Source organism: Nesoenas mayeri (assembly GCF_963082525.1).
Source record: "Nesoenas mayeri genome assembly, chromosome: 34".
NCBI classification, from domain to species: Eukaryota; Metazoa; Chordata; class Aves; order Columbiformes; family Columbidae; genus Nesoenas; species Nesoenas mayeri.
Window position 1 is genome coordinate 387,816 of NC_137575.1, and position 20,272 is coordinate 408,087.

A 20,272-nucleotide genomic window follows, 5' to 3' on the forward strand; every position below is an offset into this window, starting at 1 on the left:
TCTCAATGCTCCATCATGGTGGCGCCTGGAGATGTTGGGTCCATGGGGTGGTCTCAATGCTCCATCTTGGTGGCATCTGGAGATGTTGGGCCCATGGGACGGTCTCAATGCTCCATCATGGTGGCACCTGGAGATGTTGGGTCCATGGGGTGGTCTCAATGCTCCATCATGGTGGCACCTGGAGATGGTTCGCCATGTTTCTCACCCCGCGGGCTGGTCCCCAAGGTCCGTATGGCTCGTGTCCCACCCCCATGCTGACGTTGTCCCCCCGTTGTCCCCCCAGGAGCACAAGGTCCTCCTGACGGGCACCCCGCTGCAGAACACGGTGGAGGAGCTCTTCAGCCTCCTGCACTTCCTGGAGCCATCGCAGTTCCCGTCCGAGGCCGAGTTCCTCAAGGACTTCGGGGACCTCAAGACCGAGGAGCAGGTGAGGAGATCCGTGGGGGCCACCAGAAGGTCCATGGACCACCTGGGACCTTCTCACGGTTGAGGTTCTGCTGGGAACTTGAGGTTCTCCAAGGTTCTCCAGACCATATGGGGGCTCCTGGAGCTCCAGAACCTTCCCTGGATGCCTGGGTCCCCCCTGTACACCCCATAAGTCCTTGTTATGACCCCACTCGTCGTCACATGGATCTTCTCCCTCTTGATGTTCTCCAGACCATCTGGGGCCTCCTGGAGCTCCAGAACCCTCCCCGGACGCCTGGGTCCTCCCCATAGACCCCATAAGTCCTTGTTATGACCCCACTTGTGGTCACATGGACCTTCTCGCTGTTGAGGTTCTCCAGGATGTCCAAGGTTCTCCAGAACATCTGGGACCTCCTGGAGCTCCAGAACCTTCCCCGGACGCCTGGGTCCCCCTGTAGACCCCATAAGTCCTTATTACGACCACACTTGTGGTCGTGTGGATCTTCTCACTGTTGAGGTTCTCCAGGATGTCCAAGGTTCTCCAGACCCTCTGGGTCCTCCTGGAGCTCCAGAACCTTCCCCGGACGCCTGGGTCCCCGCTAACCCACGTCCCCCCCCGGGTCCCACCACCAGGTCCAGAAGCTCCAGGCCATCCTGAAGCCCATGATGCTCCGGCGCCTGAAGGAGGATGTGGAGAAGAACCTGGCGCCCAAGCAAGAGACCATCATCGAGGTGGAGCTGACCAACATCCAGAAGAAGTACTACCGCGCCATCTTGGAGAAGAACTTCTCCTTCCTGTCCAAGGGCGCCGGACACACCAACATGCCCAACCTGCTCAACACCATGATGGAGCTGCGCAAGTGCTGCAACCACCCCTACCTCATCAACGGTGAGCGCGCGGCGGCCATGACGGGGCGGACGACGCGGGGTTGGGTCGGGTCGAGCTCCTGGGGGACTGTTTGGGGTCAATGAGGAGCTTTTTGGTGCGTCTACATGGAGGTTTGGTGATTCCGGAGAAGCTTTGGGTCAGTGTGGTGATGGAGAAGGTTCCTCACCACATCTCCATGGGGTTTGATGGTTGTTTGGCCCCATTTTAGCCAAGTTTCTCCTCAGAATCTTCTGGAGAGCCGTCCATTGAGTTCAATGTGATGATGGAGAAGGTTCCTCACCACATCTACATGGCGTTCGATGGTCGTCCGGCCCCGTTTTGGCCGCGTTTCTCCTCAGAATTTGTGGAGAACTGTTCATTGAGTTCAATGTGATGATGGAGAAGGTTCCTCACATCTCCATGGGGTTTGATGGTTGTTTGGCCCCATTTTGGTTGAGTTTCTCCTCAGAATGTTGTGGAGAACCACCCATTGAGTTCAATGTGGTGATGGAGAACGTTCCTCACCACATCTCTATGGGGTTTGATGGTTGTTTGGCCCCATTTTAGCCAAGTTTCTCCTCAGAATCTTCTGGAGAACCATCCGTTGAGTTCAACGTGGTGATGGAGAAGGTTCCTCACCACATCTACATGGCGTTCGATGGTCGTCCGGCCCCGTTTTGGCCGCGTTTCTCCTCAGAACCTTGTGGAGAACCTTCCATTGAGTTGAACGTAGTGATGGAGAAGGTTTCTCACCACATCTCCGTGGGGTTTGATGGTCGTCCGGCCCCGTTTTGGCTGCGTTTCTCCTCAGAAGGTCCCGTTTCCCCCCACAGGCGCCGAGGAGAAGATCCTGTCCGAGTTCCGCGACTCGTGTCCCCACCACGTGCCCCCCGACTTCCACCTGCAGGCCATGGTCCGCTCGGCCGGCAAGCTGGTCCTCATCGACAAGCTCCTCCCCAAACTCAAGGCCGGCGGCCATAAGGTCCTCATCTTCTCCCAGATGGTGCGCTGCCTGGACATCCTGGAGGACTACCTCATCCAGAAGAGGTGGGGACAGCGCCGCCAGGGGGTCCCGACCTCCAGGAGAACCTTCTGGAGAGGTCTTGGGTCAATGTGATGGTGGAGAACGTTCCTCACCACATCTCCATGGGGTTTGATGGTTGTTTGGCCCCATTTTGGTTGAGTTTCCCCTCAGAAATTGTGGAGAACCGTCCATTTTGTTCAACATGGTGATGGAGGAGGTTCCTCACCACATCTCCATCGCGTTTGATGGTTGTTTGGCCTCATTTTGGTTGAGTTTCTCCTCAGAAATTGTGGAGAACCACCCATTGAGTTCAATATAATGATGGAGGAGGTTCCTCACCACATCTCCATGGGGTTTGATGGTTGTTTGGCCCCATTTTAGCCAAGTTTCTCCTCAGAAATTGTGGAGAACCACCCATTGAGTTCAATACAATGATGGAGGAGGTTCCTCACCACATCTCCGCGGGGTTTGATGGTTGTTTGGCCCCGTTTTGGCCAAGTTTCTCCTCAGAAATTGTGGAGAAGCACCCATTGAGTTCAATATAATGATGGAGGAGGTTCCTCACCACATCTCCATGGGGTTTGATGGTTGTTTGGCCTCATTTTGGTTGAGTTTCTCCTCAGAAATTGTGGAGAAGCACCCATTGAGTTCAATAGGATGATGGAGGAGGTTCCTCACCACATCTCCGGGGGGTTTGCCGCAGGTACCTGTACGAGCGCATCGACGGGCGCGTGCGCGGCAACCTGCGGCAGGCGGCCATCGACCGCTTCAGCAAGGCGGACTCGGACCGCTTCGTGTTCCTGCTGTGCACGCGCGCCGGCGGGCTGGGCATCAACCTCACGGCCGCCGACACCTGCATCATCTTCGACTCCGACTGGAACCCCCAGAACGACCTGCAGGTGGGCGGACATCTTGGGGGGCGTTTTTTTGGGGCGTTCTCTTGGGTTTTGGGAGGTCTTGGGTGGTCTTTGTCTCCCCAGGTTGAGTTTGACCAACCGCGATGACATTTCTAGATGTTTTTAGATGTTTGTAGATATTCTTCAACGTTCTTGGATGTTCTTCCTCTTCCCAAGTGTGGTTTGACCAACACAATGACATTTTTAGACGTTTTTAGGTGGTTTTAGACGTTTTTAGGTGTTTTCAGATGTTCTTCAACATTCGTAGATGTTCCTCGTCTTCCCAACTGTAGTTTGACCAACACAATGACATTTTTAGACGTTTTTAGACGTTTTTAGATGTTCTTCAAGGTTACTGGATGTTCTTCCTCTTCCCAACTGTAGTTTGAGCAATACAATGACATTTTTAGATGTTTTTAGGTATTTTTAGACATTTGTAGGTGTTTTCAGATGTCTTTCAGTGTTCTTAGATGTTCTTCATCTTCCCAACTGTGGTTTGACCAACACAATGACATTTTTAGACGTTTTTAGATGTTTTGAGATATTTTTAGATGTTCTTCAACGTTATCGGTTGTTCTTCATCTTCCCAACTGTAGTTTGACCAACCACAATGACATTTTTAGATGTTTTTAGGTGTTTTCAGATGTTCTTCAACATTCTTAGATGTTCTTCATCTTCGCAACTGTGATTTGACCAACACAATGACATTTTTAGACGTTTTTAGACGTTTTCAGATGTTCTTAGATGTTCTTCAACGTTGCTGGATGTTCTTCCTCTTCCCAACTGTAGTTTGACCAACCACAATGACATTCTTAGATGTTCTTGGATGTTTTTAGGTGGTTTTAGGTCTTTTCTGACATTCTTCATCTTCCCAACTGTGGTTTGACCAACACAATGACATTCTTAGACGTTTTTAGACGTTTTGAGATGTTTTTAGATGTTCTTCAACGTTATCGGATGTTCTTCGTTTTCCCAACTGTAGTTTGGCCAACCACAAAGACCTTTTAGACCTTTCTAGACCATTTTAGACCTCTCTAGACCATTTTAGACCTTTTTAGACGTTCTTCAACACTTTAGGATGTTCTTCTTGTTCCCAACCATCATTTGCCCAACCCCGACGACATTTTGAGGCGTTTTCCGCCGTTTTACGACCGTTTTGGACGTTCTTCCTGTTCCCAACCGTAGCTTGCCCGACCGCCATGGCGTTTTGGGGGCATTTTGGGGGCGTTTTGGGGGCGTTTTGGGGCGTTTTTGGGGCGTTTTGGGGCGTTTTAGGGGGTGCGTGACCGCGGCGCCGTCCCCGCAGGCCCAGGCGCGCTGCCACCGCATTGGGCAGAGCAAGGCGGTCAAGGTCTACCGGCTCATCACCCGCAACTCGTACGAGCGCGAGATGTTCGACAAGGCCAGCCTGAAGCTGGGCCTGGACAAGGCCGTGCTGCAGTCCATGAGCGGCCGCGAGGGCAACATCGCGGGGGTGAGGATGCCGAGGGGCCGCGGGGACTCGGGGTGGGGGTCCTCGGGTTGGGGTTCCATCAAGAAACGGGGTCTGGGGGTCCTCGGGTTGAGGTTCTACAAGAAATTTGGGGTTTTAAGACCATTGGGTTGAGTTTCTACAAGTAAATTGGGTCTGGGGGTCATTGAGTTGAGGTTCTACAGGAGAAATGGGTCTGGGGGTCGTTGGGTTGGGGTTCTACCAAGAAATTGGGTCTGGGGGTCATTGGGTTGAGGTTCTACAGGAGAAATGGGTCTGGGGGTCGTTGGGTTGGGGTTCTACCAAGAAATTGGGTCTGGGGGTCATTGAGTTGAGGTTCTACAGGAGAAATGGGTCTAGGGGTCGTTGGGTTGGGGTTCTACCAAGAAATTGGGTCTGGGGGTCATTGGGTTGAGGTTCTACAAGAGAAACGGGTCTTGGGGACCATTGCGTTGAGGTTCCTCAACCAAATTGGAGTTTTAAGACCATTTGGTTGAGGTTCTACAAGGAAATTGGGTCTGGGGGTCATTGGGTTGAGGTTCTACAGGAGAAATGGGTCTTGGAGACCATTGGGTTAAGGTTCCTCAACCAAATGGGGGTTTCAAGACCTTTGGGTTGAGGTTCCTCAAGCAAATTGGGTCTTGGGGACCATTGGGTTGAGGTTCTCCACCAAATTTGGGTTTCAAGACCATTAGGTTGAGGTTCCTCAAGCAAATTGGGTCTTGGAGACCATTGGGTTGAGGTTCTCCACCAAATTTGGGTTTCAAGACCTTTGGGTTGAGGTTCCTCAAGCAAATTGGGTCTTGGAGACCATTGGGTTGAGGTTCTCCACCAAATTTGGGTTTCAAGACCTTTGGGTTGAGGTTCCTCAAGGAAATTGGGTCTTGGAGACCATTGGGTTGAGGTTCTCCACCAAATTTGGGTTTCAAGACCATTGGGTTGAGGTTCTCCACCAAATTTGGGGTTTTAAGACCATTGAGTTGAGGTTCTCCACCAAATTTGGGTTTCAAGACCTTTGGGTTGAGGTTCCTCAAGCAAATTGGGTCTTGGGGACCATGGGGTTGGGGTTCCCCACCAAATCTGGGTCTCGGGGCCCACGTGGTTGTCTCGGGGTCCGTCCCCCCAGATCCAGCAGTTCTCCAAGAAGGAGATCGAGGACCTGCTGCGCAAAGGCGCCTACGCCGCCATCATGGACGAGGACGACGAGGGCTCCAAGTTCTGCGAGGAGGACATCGACCAGATCCTGCTGCGCCGCACCACCACCATCACCATCGAGAGCGAGGGCAAGGGCTCCACCTTCGCCAAGGTGAGCTCGCGACGCCATCTTGGTGGCCGCGCCGCCATCTCGGTGGCCCCGCGGCGCCGACGTCCCCGTTGTCCCGGGCCAGGCCAGCTTCGTGGCGTCGGAGAACCGCAGCGACATCGCGCTGGACGACCCCAACTTCTGGCAGAAGTGGGCCAAGAAGGCCGACCTGGACTTGGACACGCTCAACAGCAAGGTGGGGAGGACGACCTGGATATGGGGTGGGGGCGGCCATGGGGTCTCCATGGGGTGGTGGCACCCATGGGGTCCCCTTGGGTAGAGTCATGGGGTGGTGGGTGCTCATGGTTGTCCCATGGGATAGAGTCATGGGATGGTGGGACACTCATGGTTGTTGGGACACTCATGGTTGTCCCATGGGGTGATGGGACACTCATGGTTGTTGGGACACTCATGGTTGTCCCCCATGGTTGGTGGGTGCTCATGGTTGTCTCCATGGTGGTGGGTCACTCATGGTTGTCCCATGGGGTGGTGGGACACTCATGGTCGTTGGGACACTCATGGTTGTCCCCCATGGTGGTGGGTGCTCATGGGTGTCTCCATGGTGGTGGGACACTCATGGTTGTCCCTATGGGGTGGTGGGACACTCATGGTTGTCCCATGGGGTGGTGGGTGCTCATGGTTGTCCCATGGGGTGTTGGGCGCTCATGGTTGGTGGGTGCTTATGGTTGTCCCATGGGGTAGAGTCATGGGATGGTGGGACACTCATGGTTGTCCCATGGTGGTTGTCTCCATGGTGGTGGGTCACTCATGGTTGTCTCATGGTGGTGGGACACTCATGGTTGGTGGGTGCTCATGGTTGTCTTCATGGTGGTGGTGGAACACTCATGGTTGTCCCATGGGGTAGAGTCATGGGGTGGTGGGTCACTCATGGTTGTCCCATGGTGGTGGGACACTCATGGTTGTCACGACACTCATGGTTGTCCCATGGGGTGGTGGGTCACTCATGGTTGTCCCATGGGGTGGTGGGACACTCATGGTTGTTGGGACACTCATGGTTGTCCCCCATGGTTGGTGGGTGCTCATAGTTGTCTTCCATGGTGGTGGGTCACTCATGGTTGTCCCATGGTGGTGGGACACTCATGGTTGTCACGACACTCATGGTTGTCCCATGGGGTGGTGGGTCACTCATGGTTGTCCCATGGGGTGGTGGGACACTCATGGTTGTTGGGACACTCATGGTTGTCCCCCATGGTTGGTGGGTGCTCATAGTTGTCTTCCATGGTGGTGGGACACTCATGGTTGTCCCCATGGGGTGGTGGGACACTCATGGTTGTCCCATGGGGTGGTGGGTGCTCATGGTTGGTGGGTGCTCATGGTTGTCCCATAGCGTAGAGTCATGGGGTGGTGGGACACTCATGGTTGTCATGGGGTGTTGGGTCTCTCCTGGTTGTCTCATGGGGTGGGTCACTCATGGTTGGTGGGTCACTCCTGGTTGTCCCATGGGGTGTTGGGACACTCATGGTTGTCCCCATGGGGTGGTGGGACACTCATGGTTGTCCCATGGGGTAGAGTCATGGGATGGTAGGACACTCATGGTTGTCGGGACACTCATGGTTGTCCCATGGGGAGTTGGGTCTCTCCTGGTTGTCTCATGGGGTGGTGGGACACTCATGGTTGTCCCATGGGGTGGGTCACTCATGGTTGGTGGGTCACTCCTGGTTGTCCCATGGTGGTTGGTGCTCATGGTTGGTGGGTCTCTCCTGGTTGTCCCATGGGGTGGTGGGACACTCATGGGGTGGTGGGTCACTCATGGTTGTCACGGGGTGTTGGGTCACTCCTGGTTGTCTCATGGGGTGTTGGGTCTCTCCTGGTTGTCCCATGGGGTGGGACACTCATGGGGTGGTGGGTCACTCATGGTTGTCACGGGGTGTTGGGTCTCTCCTGGTTGTCCCATGGGGTGGGTCACTCATGGTTGGTGGGTCACTCATGGTTGGTGGGTGCTCATGGTTGGTGGGTCACTCCTGGTTGTCCCATGGGGTGTTGGGTCACTCATGGTCGTCCCCCGTCGGTGTCCGCGCAGAACACGCTGGTGATCGACACGCCGCGCGTGCGCAAGCAGACGCGCCACTTCAGCACCCTGCGCGACGACGACCTGGTGGAGTTCTCGGACCTGGACAGCGAGGACGAGGAGAAGCCGCGCGCGCGCCGGCAGCCCGTCCTGCAGCAGCCCTACGGACGGACGGACTGCTTCCGCGTCGAGAGGCACCTGCTGGTCTACGGGTGAGCGCCACTTCCGGCTGTACGTGCGTTTGGGCGGCCACCACCATGAGAACCTCCAGATCTTCTCTGGTGGCCACCAGGAGATGGTTCTTGATGGAGAAACAAGAGCTGAGATGGTTCTTGATGGGGAACCAAGAGCTGAGATGGTTCTTGATGGGGAACCAAGAGCTGAGATGGTTCTTGATGGGGAACCAAGAGCTGAGATGGTTCTTGATGGGGAACCAAGAGCTGAGATGGTTCTTGATGGGGAACCGAGACCTGAGATGGTTCTTGATGGGGAACCAAGAGTTGAGATGGTTCTTGATGGGGAACCAAGAGCTGAGATGGTTCCTGGTGGGACAATAAGACCTGAGATGGTTCTTGATGGAGAAACAAGGTCTGAGATGGGCCAAGAGCTCAAGATCTTCTCTGGTGGCCACCAGGAGGTGGTTCTTGATGGGGAACCAATAGCTGAGATGGTTCTTGATGGGGAACCGAGACCTGAGATGGTTCTTGATGGGGAACCAAGAGTTGAGATGGTTCTTGATGGGGAACCAAGAGCTGAGATGGTTCCTGGTGGGACAATAAGACCTGAGATGGTTCTTGATGGGGAACCAAGACCTGAGATGGTTCTTGATGGGGAAACAAGACCTGAGATGGTTCTTGGTGGGGAAACAAGACCTGAGATGGTTCTTGGTGGGGAACCAAGACCTGAGATGGTTCTTGATGGAGAAGCAAGAACAGATCCAGGTCTACATGTGTTTTGGTGGCCAAGAGCTCAAGATCTTCTCTGGTGGCCACCAAGAGATGGTTCTTGATTGGGAACCAAGACCTGAGATGGTTCTTGGTGGGGCAATAAGACCTGAGGTGGTTCTTGATGGGGCAACGAGACCTGAGATGGTTCTTGGTGGGACAATAAGACCTGAGATGGTTTTTGGTGGGGCAACGAGACCAGATCCAGGTCTCCATGTGTTCTGGTGGCCAGAGCCCCTTGGTGGCCACCCATCGACCTTCTCCATCTCCCCCCCGCTGGCCCCCACGAGCCCATTCTTGGTGTCCCCACGCTTGGGGGGCTCAGGAGCCCCCACCCCACGTCGGTTTGTCCCCGCCCCCGCAGGTGGGGCCGCTGGCGGGACATCCTGGCGCACGGGCGCTTCAAGCGGCGCCTGTCGGAGCGCGACGTGGAGAGCGTGTGCAGGGCCATCCTGGTGTTCTGCCTGCTGCACTACCGCGGCGACCCCGGCCTCAAGAGCTTCATCTGGGACCTCATCAGCCCGCCCGACAACGGCCGCGCGCGCCACCTGCTCAACCACGCCGGTGAGGCCCCGCCGAGATGCCGCCTTGGCCACTCGTCGTCCCTTTTGGCCTTTTCTTGCTCTTTTTCGTCCTTTTCTGCTCATTTTCCACCTTCTACAAACCTCCTGAGATGCCACCTTGAGCATTCTTGCTCCTTTTTGTCTCTTTTTTGGGTCCTTTTATCCTTTTTTTCTCATTTTCCTTCTTCTCCAAACCGTCCCAAGATGCCACCTTGGCCACTCGTGGTCCCTTTTGTCCTTTTCTTGCTCCTTTTTGCCCTTTTCTTGCTCCTTTTTCTCCTTTTCTGCTCATTTTCCACCTTCTCCAAACCCTCCTGAGATCCCACCTTGACAATTCTTGGTCCTTATTGTCCATTTTTTGCTCCTTTTTGCCCTTTTCTGCTCATTTTCCGCCTTCTCCAAACGCTCCTGAGATGCCACCTTGATCACTCTTCCTCCTTATTGTCCTTTTCTTGCTCTTTTCTGGCCTTTTCTGCTCATTTTCCACCTTCTCCAAACCCTCCTGAGATCCCACCTTGACCATTCTTGGTCCTTATTGTCCATTTTTTGCTCCTTTTTGCCCTTTTCTGCTCATTTTCCACCTTCTCCGAACCCTCCTGAGATGCCACCTTGACCACTCTTGGTCCTTATTGTCCATTTTTTGCTCCTTTTTGCCCTTTTCTGCTCATTTTCCACCTTCTCCGAACCCCCCTGAGATGCCACCTTGACCATTTTTGCTCCTTTTTGTCTGTTTTTTGGGTCCTTTTGTCCTTTTTTGCTACTTTTCCTCCTTCTCCAAACCCCCTGAGATCCCACCTTGACCACTCTTGCTCCTTTTCATCTGTTTTTTGGGTCTTTTTGTCCTTTTCTGCTCATTTTCCACCTTCTCCAAACCCCCCTGAGATGCCACCTTGAACCATTCCCTCCATTCCCCCTCATTTTCCCCCCGTTTTCTCCCCGTTTTTGCCCGTTTTCGCGCCGTTTTTGCCCGTTTTCGCGCCGTTTTTGCCCGTTTTCAGGCGTTTTCTCCCCGTTTTCAGGGCTGTCGTCGCCGGTGCCGCGCGGGCGCAAGGGCCGCCGGCTGAAGGCGCAGGGCGCGCTGGACGCGCACAAGGCCGAGTGGATGCGGCGCTACAACCCAGACGCGCTGTTCCAGGACGACGGCTACAAGAAGCACCTCAAGCACCACTGCAACAAGTGAGGCCCCATAGCGCCCCATAGCGCCCCATACGTGGTCAACTTCACCCCATCCATGGTTGACTTGACCCCATTTGTGGTCAACTTGACCCAATTTGTGGTCAACTTGACCCAATTCGTGGTCAACTTGGCCCAATTTATGGTCAACTTGACCCCATTTGTGGTCAACTTGACCCAATTCGTGGTCAACTTGACCCAATTCGTGGCCAACTTCACATAATTTGTGGTCAGCTTCACATAATTTGACCCAATTCATGGTCAACCTGACCCGATTCAACACAATTTGTGGCCAACTTGACCCAATTTGTGGTCAACTTGACCCAATTTGTGGTCAACTTCACGTAATTTGACCCAATTTGTGGCCAACTTGACCCAATTTGTGGCCAACTTGACCCAATTTGTGGTCAACTTGACCCAATTTGTGGTCAACTTCACGTAATTTGACCCAATTTGTGGCCAACTTGACCCAATTTGTGGTCAACTTGACCCAATTTGTGGTCAACGTGACCCAATTTGTGGTCAACTTCACGTAATTTGACCCAATTTGTGGCCAACTTGACCCAATTTGTGGCCAACTTGACCCAATTTGTGGTCAGCTTCACGTAATTTGACCCAATTCATGGTCAACTTGACCCAATTTGTGGCCAACTTGACCCAATTTGTGGCCAACTTGACCCAATTTGTGGTCAGCTTCACGTAATTTGACCCAATTCATGGTCAACTTGACCCAATTTGTGGTTGATGTAAATTTGACCAAATTTGTGGTTGACTTGATTCAATTTCCTCTCAAATTTCGCCACTTCCTCTCAAATTTCGCCATATCCTCTCAAATTTCATTATTTCCAGTCAGATTTTGCGGTTTCCTCTCACATTTCACAATTTCCTCTCAAATTTTGCGATTTTCTCTCAAAATTTGCCATTTCCCCCAAATTTCACCAATTTCCCCTCAAATTCTCCGATTTCCTTTCAAATTTCGCCATTTCCCCTCAAATTTTGCAATTTCCCCTCAAATTCCCCAATGTCCTCTCAAATTTCCCCAATTTCTCCTCAAATTTCCCCATTTTCCCCTCAAATTTTGCCATTTTCCCTCAAATTCCACCAATTTCAAATTTTGCCGTTTCCTCTCGAACTTTGCGATTCCCTTTCAAATTTCGCCATTTTCTCCTCAAATTTCACCAATTTCCTCTCAAATTTCACCAATTTCCTCTCAAATTTCGCCATTTCCCCTCAAATTTTGCAATTTCCCCTCAAATTCCCCAATGTCCTCTCAAATTTCCCCAATTTCTCCTCAGATTTCCCCATTTTCCCCTCAAATTTTGCCATTTTCCCTCAAATTCCACCAATTTCAAATTTTGCCGTTTCCTCTCGAACTTTGCGATTCCCTTTCAAATTTCGCCATTTTCTCCTCAAATTTCGCCATTTTCTCCTCAAATTTCACCAATTTCCTCTCAAATTTCACCAATTTCCTCTCAAATTTCGCCATTTCCCCTCAAATTCCACCAATTTCAAATTTTGCCGTTTCCTCTCGAACTTCGCGATTCCCCCTCAAATTTCGCCAATTTCCTCTCAAATTTCGCCATTTTTGCTCAAATTTCACCAATTTTCCCTCAAATTTCGCCAATTTCCCCTCAAATTTCGCCGTTTTGGCCCGAATTTGCCGGATCCGCGCCGTGTCCGCAGGGTGCTGCTGCGCGTGCGCCTGCTGCACTTCCTGCGCCAGGAGCTGCTGGGGGATCAGGCCCACAAGGTCCTGGCCGGCGCCGCCGCCACGTGAGTCATTTTGGGGCCGTTTCCGCTCTTTTTGGGTCTCTGCGTTCCACGGGCTCCATTTTGAGGTCATTCCCGGGTTTTTAGGGCTTTCTTGAGGTGCTTTGAGGTTCTTTTGGGTCTTCTTGAGGTGGTTGGGGACGCTCAATGATCTCCTTGAGGTTCTTTGGGGTCTAATTGAGGTGATTTGAGGTTTTTTGGGGTGATTTGAGGTTCTTTGGGTTTTTTGGGGTGATTTGAGGTTCTTTGAGGTCTAATTGAGGTGATTTGAGGTTCTTTGGGGTTTTTGGGGTGATTTGAGGTTCTTTGGGGTCTAATTGAGGTAATTTGAGGTTCTTCAGGGTTTTTTGGGGATTATTTGAGGTTCTTTGGGGGTCTAATTGAGGTGATTTCAGGTTTTTTGGGGTGATTTGAGGTTCTTTGGGGTTTTTGGGGTGATTTGAGGTTCTTTGGGTTTTTTTGGAGGTAATTTGAGGTTCTTTGGGGTCTAATTGAGGTAATTTGAGGCTCTTCAGGGGTTTTGGGGATTATTTGAGGTTCTTTATGGTTTTCTTGAGGTAATTTGAGCTTCTTTGGGTTTTTTTGGTTTTCCCAAAACCCCCCGATTTCCCCCCAAAACCAAACCCACCCAATTTCCCCTCAAAACCCCCAAATTCCCCCAAAACCACCCAATTTCTCCCTAAAACTCCCCAATTTCCCCCCAACCCCCCAATTTCCCTCAAATCACCCAATTTTCCCCAAAACCCCCCAATTTCCTCCCAAAACCCCCCAATTTCCTCCCAAAACCAAACCCACCCAATTTCCCCCCAAAACCCCCCGATTTCCCCCCAAAACCACCTGATTTCTCCCCAAAACCAAAACCCTCCCTATTATCTCCCCCAAACCCCCCAATTTCCCCCCAAAACCCCCTAATTTCCCCCAAAACCAAACCCCACCCAATTACCTCCCCAAATCACTCATTTTTTCCCCGAAACCCCCCGATTTCCCCCCAAAACCCCCCAATTTTCCCAAAACCGCCCCGTTTCGCCCCAAACCAGCGAGATCGCGCTGCCGCTGCCGGCGCTGGAGCCGCCGGAGGCGCCCACGGCCTGGTGGGACGCCGAGGCCGACAAGTCGCTGCTCATCGGCGTCTTCAAGCACGGTACGTCCCCTCCCCCGCCCCGTTTTGGGGCGAAAACACGCGAAATCCGGTTCAACACCATTCATGGGCAACTCGGCCCCATTCGTGGTCGATTTGACACAATTCGTGGTCAAATTGACCCAACTTGTGGTCAACTTGATGTCAACTTGACCCAATTCGTGGTCAACTTGACCCAATTCGTGGTCAATTTGACCCAATTCGTGGTCAAATTGACCCAATTCGTGGTCAACTTGACCCAATTCGTGGTCGATTTGACCCAATTCATGGTCAACTTGACCCAATTCATGGTCAACTTGACCCAATTCGTGGTCAACTTGACCCAACTTGTGGTCAACTTGACGTCAACTTGACCCAATTCGTGGTCAACTTGACCCAATTAATGGTCAAATTGACCCAATTCGTGGTCAACTTGACCCGATTTGTGCTTGACGTAAACTTGACCCAATTTCTGGTTGACTCGATCCAATTTGTGCTCAATTTCCCCGATTTCCCCTCAAATTCCCCAATTCCCTCTCAAATTTTGTGATTTCCGCTCAAATTTCGCCATTTCCTCTCAAATCTCGCCACTTTCGCTCTAATTCTGCAATTTTTCCTTGAATTTCTCAATTCCCACTGAAATTTCCCAATTTCCCCTCAAATTTCATCATTTTCTCTCAAATTTTGCCAGTTCCTCTCAAATTTTGCGATTTCCACTCAAATTTCACAATTTTCACTCAAATTTCAACAATTTCCCCTCAAATTTTGCCATTTCCTCTAAAATTTCGTGGTTTTCTCTCAAATTTCGCTATTTCCCCTCAAATTTTGCCATTTCCTCTCAAATTTCCCAATTTCCCCTCAAATTTCACCAATTTCCCTTCAAATTTCACCAGTTTCCCCTCAGATTCCGCGATTTCCCCTCAGATTCCGCGATTTCCCCTCAAACTTCCCGATTTCCTCACAAATTTCGCCATTTTCGCCCAAATCTCGCGATTTCCGCCCAAATTTCGCGGTACGTCCCCCCCACACCCCATTTTGGGGCGAAACCCCGCGAAATCGGGTCGGTATCGCAGGTTACGAGCGCTACCACACCATGCGCGCCGACCCGGCGCTCTGCTTCCTGGAGAAGGCCGGGCGGCCCGACGACACCGCCATCATGGCCGAGCAGCGGCTGGACGGCGCCGAGGGGTGAGATTTGGGGCGAAAACGGCAAAAAACGGGGCTTTTGGGGCTGTTTTCCGCCTTTTTTGGGGGGGTTTCGGGCCTAGTTTGCAGCCTGCTCGGGCCTTCCCATGCGGAAGTCGAGGCCGTTTTGAGCCCTTTTTGTTCATTTTAAACCATTTTGTGCGATTTTGAAGCCATTTTGGGTTATTTTGGGCACTTTTTGACAATCCTGAGGCATTTTTGGGCTGTTTTCAGCCTTTTTTCGACCATTTTGAGGCTTTTATTGAGGCCTATTGGGGCCTGGTCAGGCCTTGCTCTGTCGAGACTGATGCCATTTTGAGCCGTTTTTGTGCATTTTAAGCGCTTTTGTGTGATTTTGAAGCCATTTTGGGTCATTTGGGTCACTTTTTGACAATCCTGAATAATTTTTGGGGCATTTTCAGTCTTTTTTTGACCATTTTGAGGCCTTTTTTGAGCCCTTTTGGGGCCTTCTCAGGCCTTGCTGTGTGGAGGTCGAGGCCGTTTTGAGCCCTTTTTGGGGCTTTTTTGGCATTTTGAGCCTTTTTGAAAGATTTCGAGCCCATTTTGGGTCATTTTGGTCACATTTTGATCATCCTGACGCATTTCCGGTGCATTTTCACCCTTTTTTGTGCCATTTTGATGCCTTTTTACCCCAATTCCGACCCATTTTGTGCCCGTTCTGCCTCGCTCAGCGTGGCACTTCGAGGCCTTTTTGGGCCGTTTCTGCCCATTTTTGGGCCGTTTCGCGCCGTTTTTTTGGGGTTTTTTGACCCAATTTTGGCGTTTTTTTAAACGAGGGGTGTCCCCCCTCAAATTCCACCGTTTCCCCCCAAATTTCACCGTTTCCCTCATTCTCGGGGCGCCCGTGATGACGTTGCCATGCTAATACCGACCGGCGCCGCCGGGTTGAGTTCAAACTCTCAAACTGAGGCCCCCGGGGGGGTCCCGGATGCAATTTTGGGGCGTTTTTCATGGTTTTAACCGTTCTCTTTGTTTTTCGGGGTGTTTCGGGGTGTTTCGAGTGTTAATTTTGGGGGGAAACCCCCCAAATCTTCCCCCCCCCCCCCCGCCGTACAGGGCGGATTTCGACAAGGACGGCGAGGACCCCGAGTACAAACCGCTCAGCGCCGGCGCCGACGAGGTGCGTTTTGGGGTGAAAACGGGCAAAATTGGTGCCCCGGCCCCTCCCCCACCCTCCCCCACCCCCGCCGTGTGTTTTTGGGGTGAGTTTTGGGGCGATTTCTATGGGTTTTTGGCCACACAGGGGGACCCGTTGATGATGCTGGATGAGGAGATTTCGGTGACGGACGGAGATGAAGGTGAGACCCATAGGGACCCATAGGGACCCATAGGGACCCACAGATTGACCCATAGAGACCCATGGGGACCCAGAGAGACCCATAGGGACCCATAGGGACCCATAGGGACCCATAGAGTGACCCATAGAGACCATAGAGACCTATAGGGACCCATAGAGTGACCCATAGGGACCCATAGGGACCCCTAGAGACCTATAGGGACCCATAGAGTGACCCATAGGGACCCATAGGGACCCATAGAGACCTATAGGGACCCATGGAGTGACCCATAGGGACCCAGAGAGACCCATGGGGATCATAGAGCCCCATAGAAACCATAGAGACCCATAGAGTGACCCATAGAGACCCATAGAGACCCATAGAGTGACCCACAGAGTGACCCATAGAGACCCATAGAGACCCATAGAGTGACCCATAGGGACCTATAGAGTGACCCATAGGGACCCATAGAGACACATAGGGACCCATAGGGACCCATAGAGACCCATAGAGACCCATAGAGACCATAGAGACCATAGAGACCCATAGAGACCCATAGAGACCCATAGAGACCCATAGGGACCCATAGAGACCCATAGAGACCCATAGAGACCCATAGAGACCATAGAGACCATAGAGACCCATAGAGACCCATAGAGACCATAGAGACCATAGAGACCCATAGAGACCATAGAGACCATAGAGACCCATAGAGACCCATAGAAACCATAGGGACCCATAGAGTGACTCATAGAGACCATAGAGACCATAGAGCCCCATAGAGCCCTATAGAGCCCCACAGAGCCCCCAGGCTGCCCCCACCCCCCATAACCTGTGCCCCCCACCCAGGCCCGCCCCCCCCGGGCTGCCCCCCCCCGGCATGGCCGCCGGCCTCGGTGCTCACGGGCCGCCTGCGGCGCCTCATCGGGGCCTGTCAGCGCCGCGGCCCCCCCCGCGACGGCCCCGCCCCCACCCCCCAGCCCCACCGCGGGGGGACCCCGGCGTCCGGGCCGGGGGGGGGGAGGGGACGGCGAGCGGCGGCGCCGGCCGCGGCCAGCGGGGGGCGCCGCGCGGGAGATGGCGCGCAGGGAGCGGCTGCAGAGGTAACGGGACGGGGGGGGTTTGGGGGGCTGTACAGGGGGGTTTTGGGGGTCCGGGGGGGGTGTACATGGGGGTCCTGGGGGGGGGTTGGGGGGATGGGAAGATGGTTTGGGGGGTTTGGGGGGATTTGGGGGAATTGGGGGGGGTGTATGTGGGGGTTTTGGGGGGTCCGCTTATGGGGGTTTTGGGAGGCCATTTGGCGGGCTGTACAGGGGGTTTTTGGGGGTCGAGGCGGGGGTGTACATGGGGGTCCTGGGGGGGGTTGTGGGGCTGGGAAGCTGGTTTGGGGGGATTTTGGGGACTTGGGGGGCTGTACATGGGGGTTTGAGGGGTCCGGGGGGGGCGTACATGGGGGTTTTGGGGGGGTGGGAAGCCGTTTTGGGGGAATTGGGGGGCTGTATGTGGGGGTTTTGGGGGTCTGGGGGGGGTGTACATGGGGGTTTTGGGGGTTGGGGGGCTAGGAGGCCATTTTGAGGGGCTGTACATGGGGGTTTGGGGTTGTTGGAAAGCCATTTTGGGGCGTTTTGGGACATTTTGGGCGGCTGGGAGGCCGTTTGGGGGTCTGTACATGGGGGTTTTGGGGGCGGTCGGGTGGCCGGGAAGCCATTTTGGGGTGTTTTGGGACATTTTGGGCGGTTGGGAGGCTGTTTGGGGGTCTGTACATGGGGGTTTTTGGGGCCATTGGGGGACTGAGCAACCATTTTGGGGGGATTTTGGCGTTTTTTTGGCACTTTGAGGCCCAGAACGCGCGTTTCCGGCCCCGCAGGTGGACGCGCCGCGAACAGGCCGATTTCTACCGCGTGGCCTCGACATTCGGGGTGGAGTTCGACCCCGACGCCGGGCGCTTCCGCTGGGGCCGCTTCCGCCTCATGGCCGGGCTGGACAAGAAGACGGACGAGAACCTCACCAAGTTCTACCACGCGTTCGTCGCCATGTGCCGGCAGGTCTGCCGCCTCCCGCCCGCGCCCGGAGACGGTACGGACGCGTTTCGGGGGGTTCGGTGGCATCTCCGAGGGGTTTGGTGGCATCTCCGAGGGGTTTGGTGGCATCTCTGGGGGGTTTGGTGGCATCTCCGGGGGGTTTGGTGGCATCTCCGGGGGGTTTGGGGACGGTTTTGGGAGCTTGGGGATGTCTCCATGGGGTTTGGTGGCGTCTCCATGGGGTCAAGCAAGCCAACCAAGACCTTGAGCAACCCAACGTTGACTTTGACCAACCACGTGGGGTCAACCAGCCCAATGAAGACCTCAACCAACCCAACGATGACTTTGCCCAACCCAACGATGACTTTGACCAACCCAATGACTTTGCCCAACCCAACCAAGACCTCAACCAACCCAACGATGACTTTGACCAACCCAACCAAGACCTTGCCCAACCCAATGATGACTTTGCCCAACCCAATGATGACTTTGCCCAACCCAACGATGACTTTGCCCAACCCAACGATGACCTTGCCCAACCCAACCAAGACCTCAACCAACCCAACGATGACTTTGCCCAACCCAACCAAGAGCTTGACCAACCCAATGAAGACCTTGCCCAACCCAATGATGACTTTGCCCAACCCAATGACTTTGCCCAACCCAACGATGACTTTGCCCAACCCAATGACTTTGCCCAACCCAGCCAAGAGCTTGACCAACCCAATGACTTTGCCCAACCCAACGATGACTTTGCCCAACCCAACGATGACTTTGCCCAACCCAACGATGACCTTGCCCAACCCAACCAAGACCTCAACCAACCCAACGATGACCTTGCCCAACCCAACCAAGACCTCAACCAACCCAACGATGACTTTGCCCAACCCAACCATGACTTTGCCCAACCCAACGATGACTTTGCCCAACCCAACGATGACTTTGCCCAACCCAATGACCTCGCCCAACCCAATTCCTTTTCCCCGCAGAGCCTCCGGACCCCACGGTCCCCGTGTGGCCCATCTCGGCCAACCGCGCGTCGCGGGGCCTGCGCCGCCTGTCTCTGCTGCGCCTGCTGCGCGAGCAGGTGCTGCGGCACCCGCTGCTGCCGGCGCGCCTGGCCGCGCTGTGCCCGCCGCCCGGCCCCGACCTGCCGCCATGGTGGCAGCGCGGCCACCACGACGGCGAGCTGCTCCGCGGCGCCGCGCGCCACGGCCTGGGCCAGCCCGAGGCGGCCATCTTGGCCGACCCCGACTTCTCCTTCGCCGCCGCGCGCTGGAGGTACCTGCACGGGGGTGGGGGCGGCGGGGGAGGGGACGCCCCGCCCCCGCAGCACCTGCTGGGACGCCCCGCCCCCGTCATGGCCGCCGCCGCCGCCCGGGATGACGAATCAGACGCGGACGAGAAGGCGTCGGCGTCCGGGAGCGAATCGACGTCCGGGGACGAGGAGAGCGAGGAGGACAGGGGTGAGGGGGCGGGGCCACAGAATGGGGGCGGGGCCCCCAAAATGGGGGTGGGACCCCGAAAATGGGGGTGGGACCTCGTCAGTCTTGGTAGAACCTTCTGGAGCTCGGTAGAACTTTCTGGATGGTGGTAGAAGCTTCTAAGTGGTTGTAGGACCTTCTCAAGGGTGGTAGAACCTTCTGGATCTTGGTAGAACCTTCTGACTCTTGATAGAACGTTATCAATGGTGGTAGAACCTTCTGGAGCTCCGTAGAACATTCTGGATCTTGGTAGAACCTTCTGACTCTTGATAGCACATTATCAATGGTGGTAGAACCTTCTGGAGCTCCGTAGAACATTCTGGATCTTGGTAGAACCTTCTGACTCTTGATAGCACATTATCAATGGTGGTAGAACCTTCTGGAGCTCCGTAGAACATTCTGGATCTTGGTAGAACCTTCTAAATGGTTGTAGGACCTTCTCAAGGGTGGTAGAAGCTTCTGGATCTTGGTAGAACCTTCTGACTCTTGATAGAACGTTATCAATGGTGGTAGAACCTTCTGGAGCTCTGTAGAACATTCTGGATCTTGGTAGAACCTTCTAAATGGTTGTAGGACCTTCTCAAGGGTGGTAGAAGCTTCTGGATCTTGGTAGAACCTTCTGACTCTTGATAGAACGTTATCAATGGTGGTAGAACCTTCTGGATCTTGGTAGAACCTTCTGAATGGTTGTAGGACCTTCTGAAGAGTGGTAGAACGTTCT

At 53.8% G+C, this 20,272-nt stretch overlaps 1 protein-coding gene across 1 annotated transcript in view; it reads left to right on the top strand.

The window, feature by feature from the left end:
• Window positions 1–20,272, top strand: part of CHD8 (chromodomain helicase DNA binding protein 8) — a 41,684-nt gene that overhangs the window by 18,600 nt on the left and 2,812 nt on the right. The window contains 19 exon segments of the mRNA XM_080361593.1: window positions 284–427; window positions 1,039–1,294; window positions 2,107–2,320; window positions 3,001–3,196; window positions 4,500–4,667; window positions 5,791–5,970; window positions 6,053–6,163; window positions 8,009–8,208; window positions 9,305–9,504; window positions 10,523–10,679; window positions 12,360–12,449; window positions 13,484–13,587; window positions 14,637–14,751; window positions 15,826–15,889; window positions 16,013–16,067; window positions 16,896–17,006; window positions 17,008–17,149; window positions 17,914–18,122; window positions 19,057–19,533. Of these exon segments, the coding sequence (XP_080217719.1) occupies window positions 284–427; window positions 1,039–1,294; window positions 2,107–2,320; window positions 3,001–3,196; window positions 4,500–4,667; window positions 5,791–5,970; window positions 6,053–6,163; window positions 8,009–8,208; window positions 9,305–9,504; window positions 10,523–10,679; window positions 12,360–12,449; window positions 13,484–13,587; window positions 14,637–14,751; window positions 15,826–15,889; window positions 16,013–16,067; window positions 16,896–17,006; window positions 17,008–17,149; window positions 17,914–18,122; window positions 19,057–19,533 (3,193 nt within the window).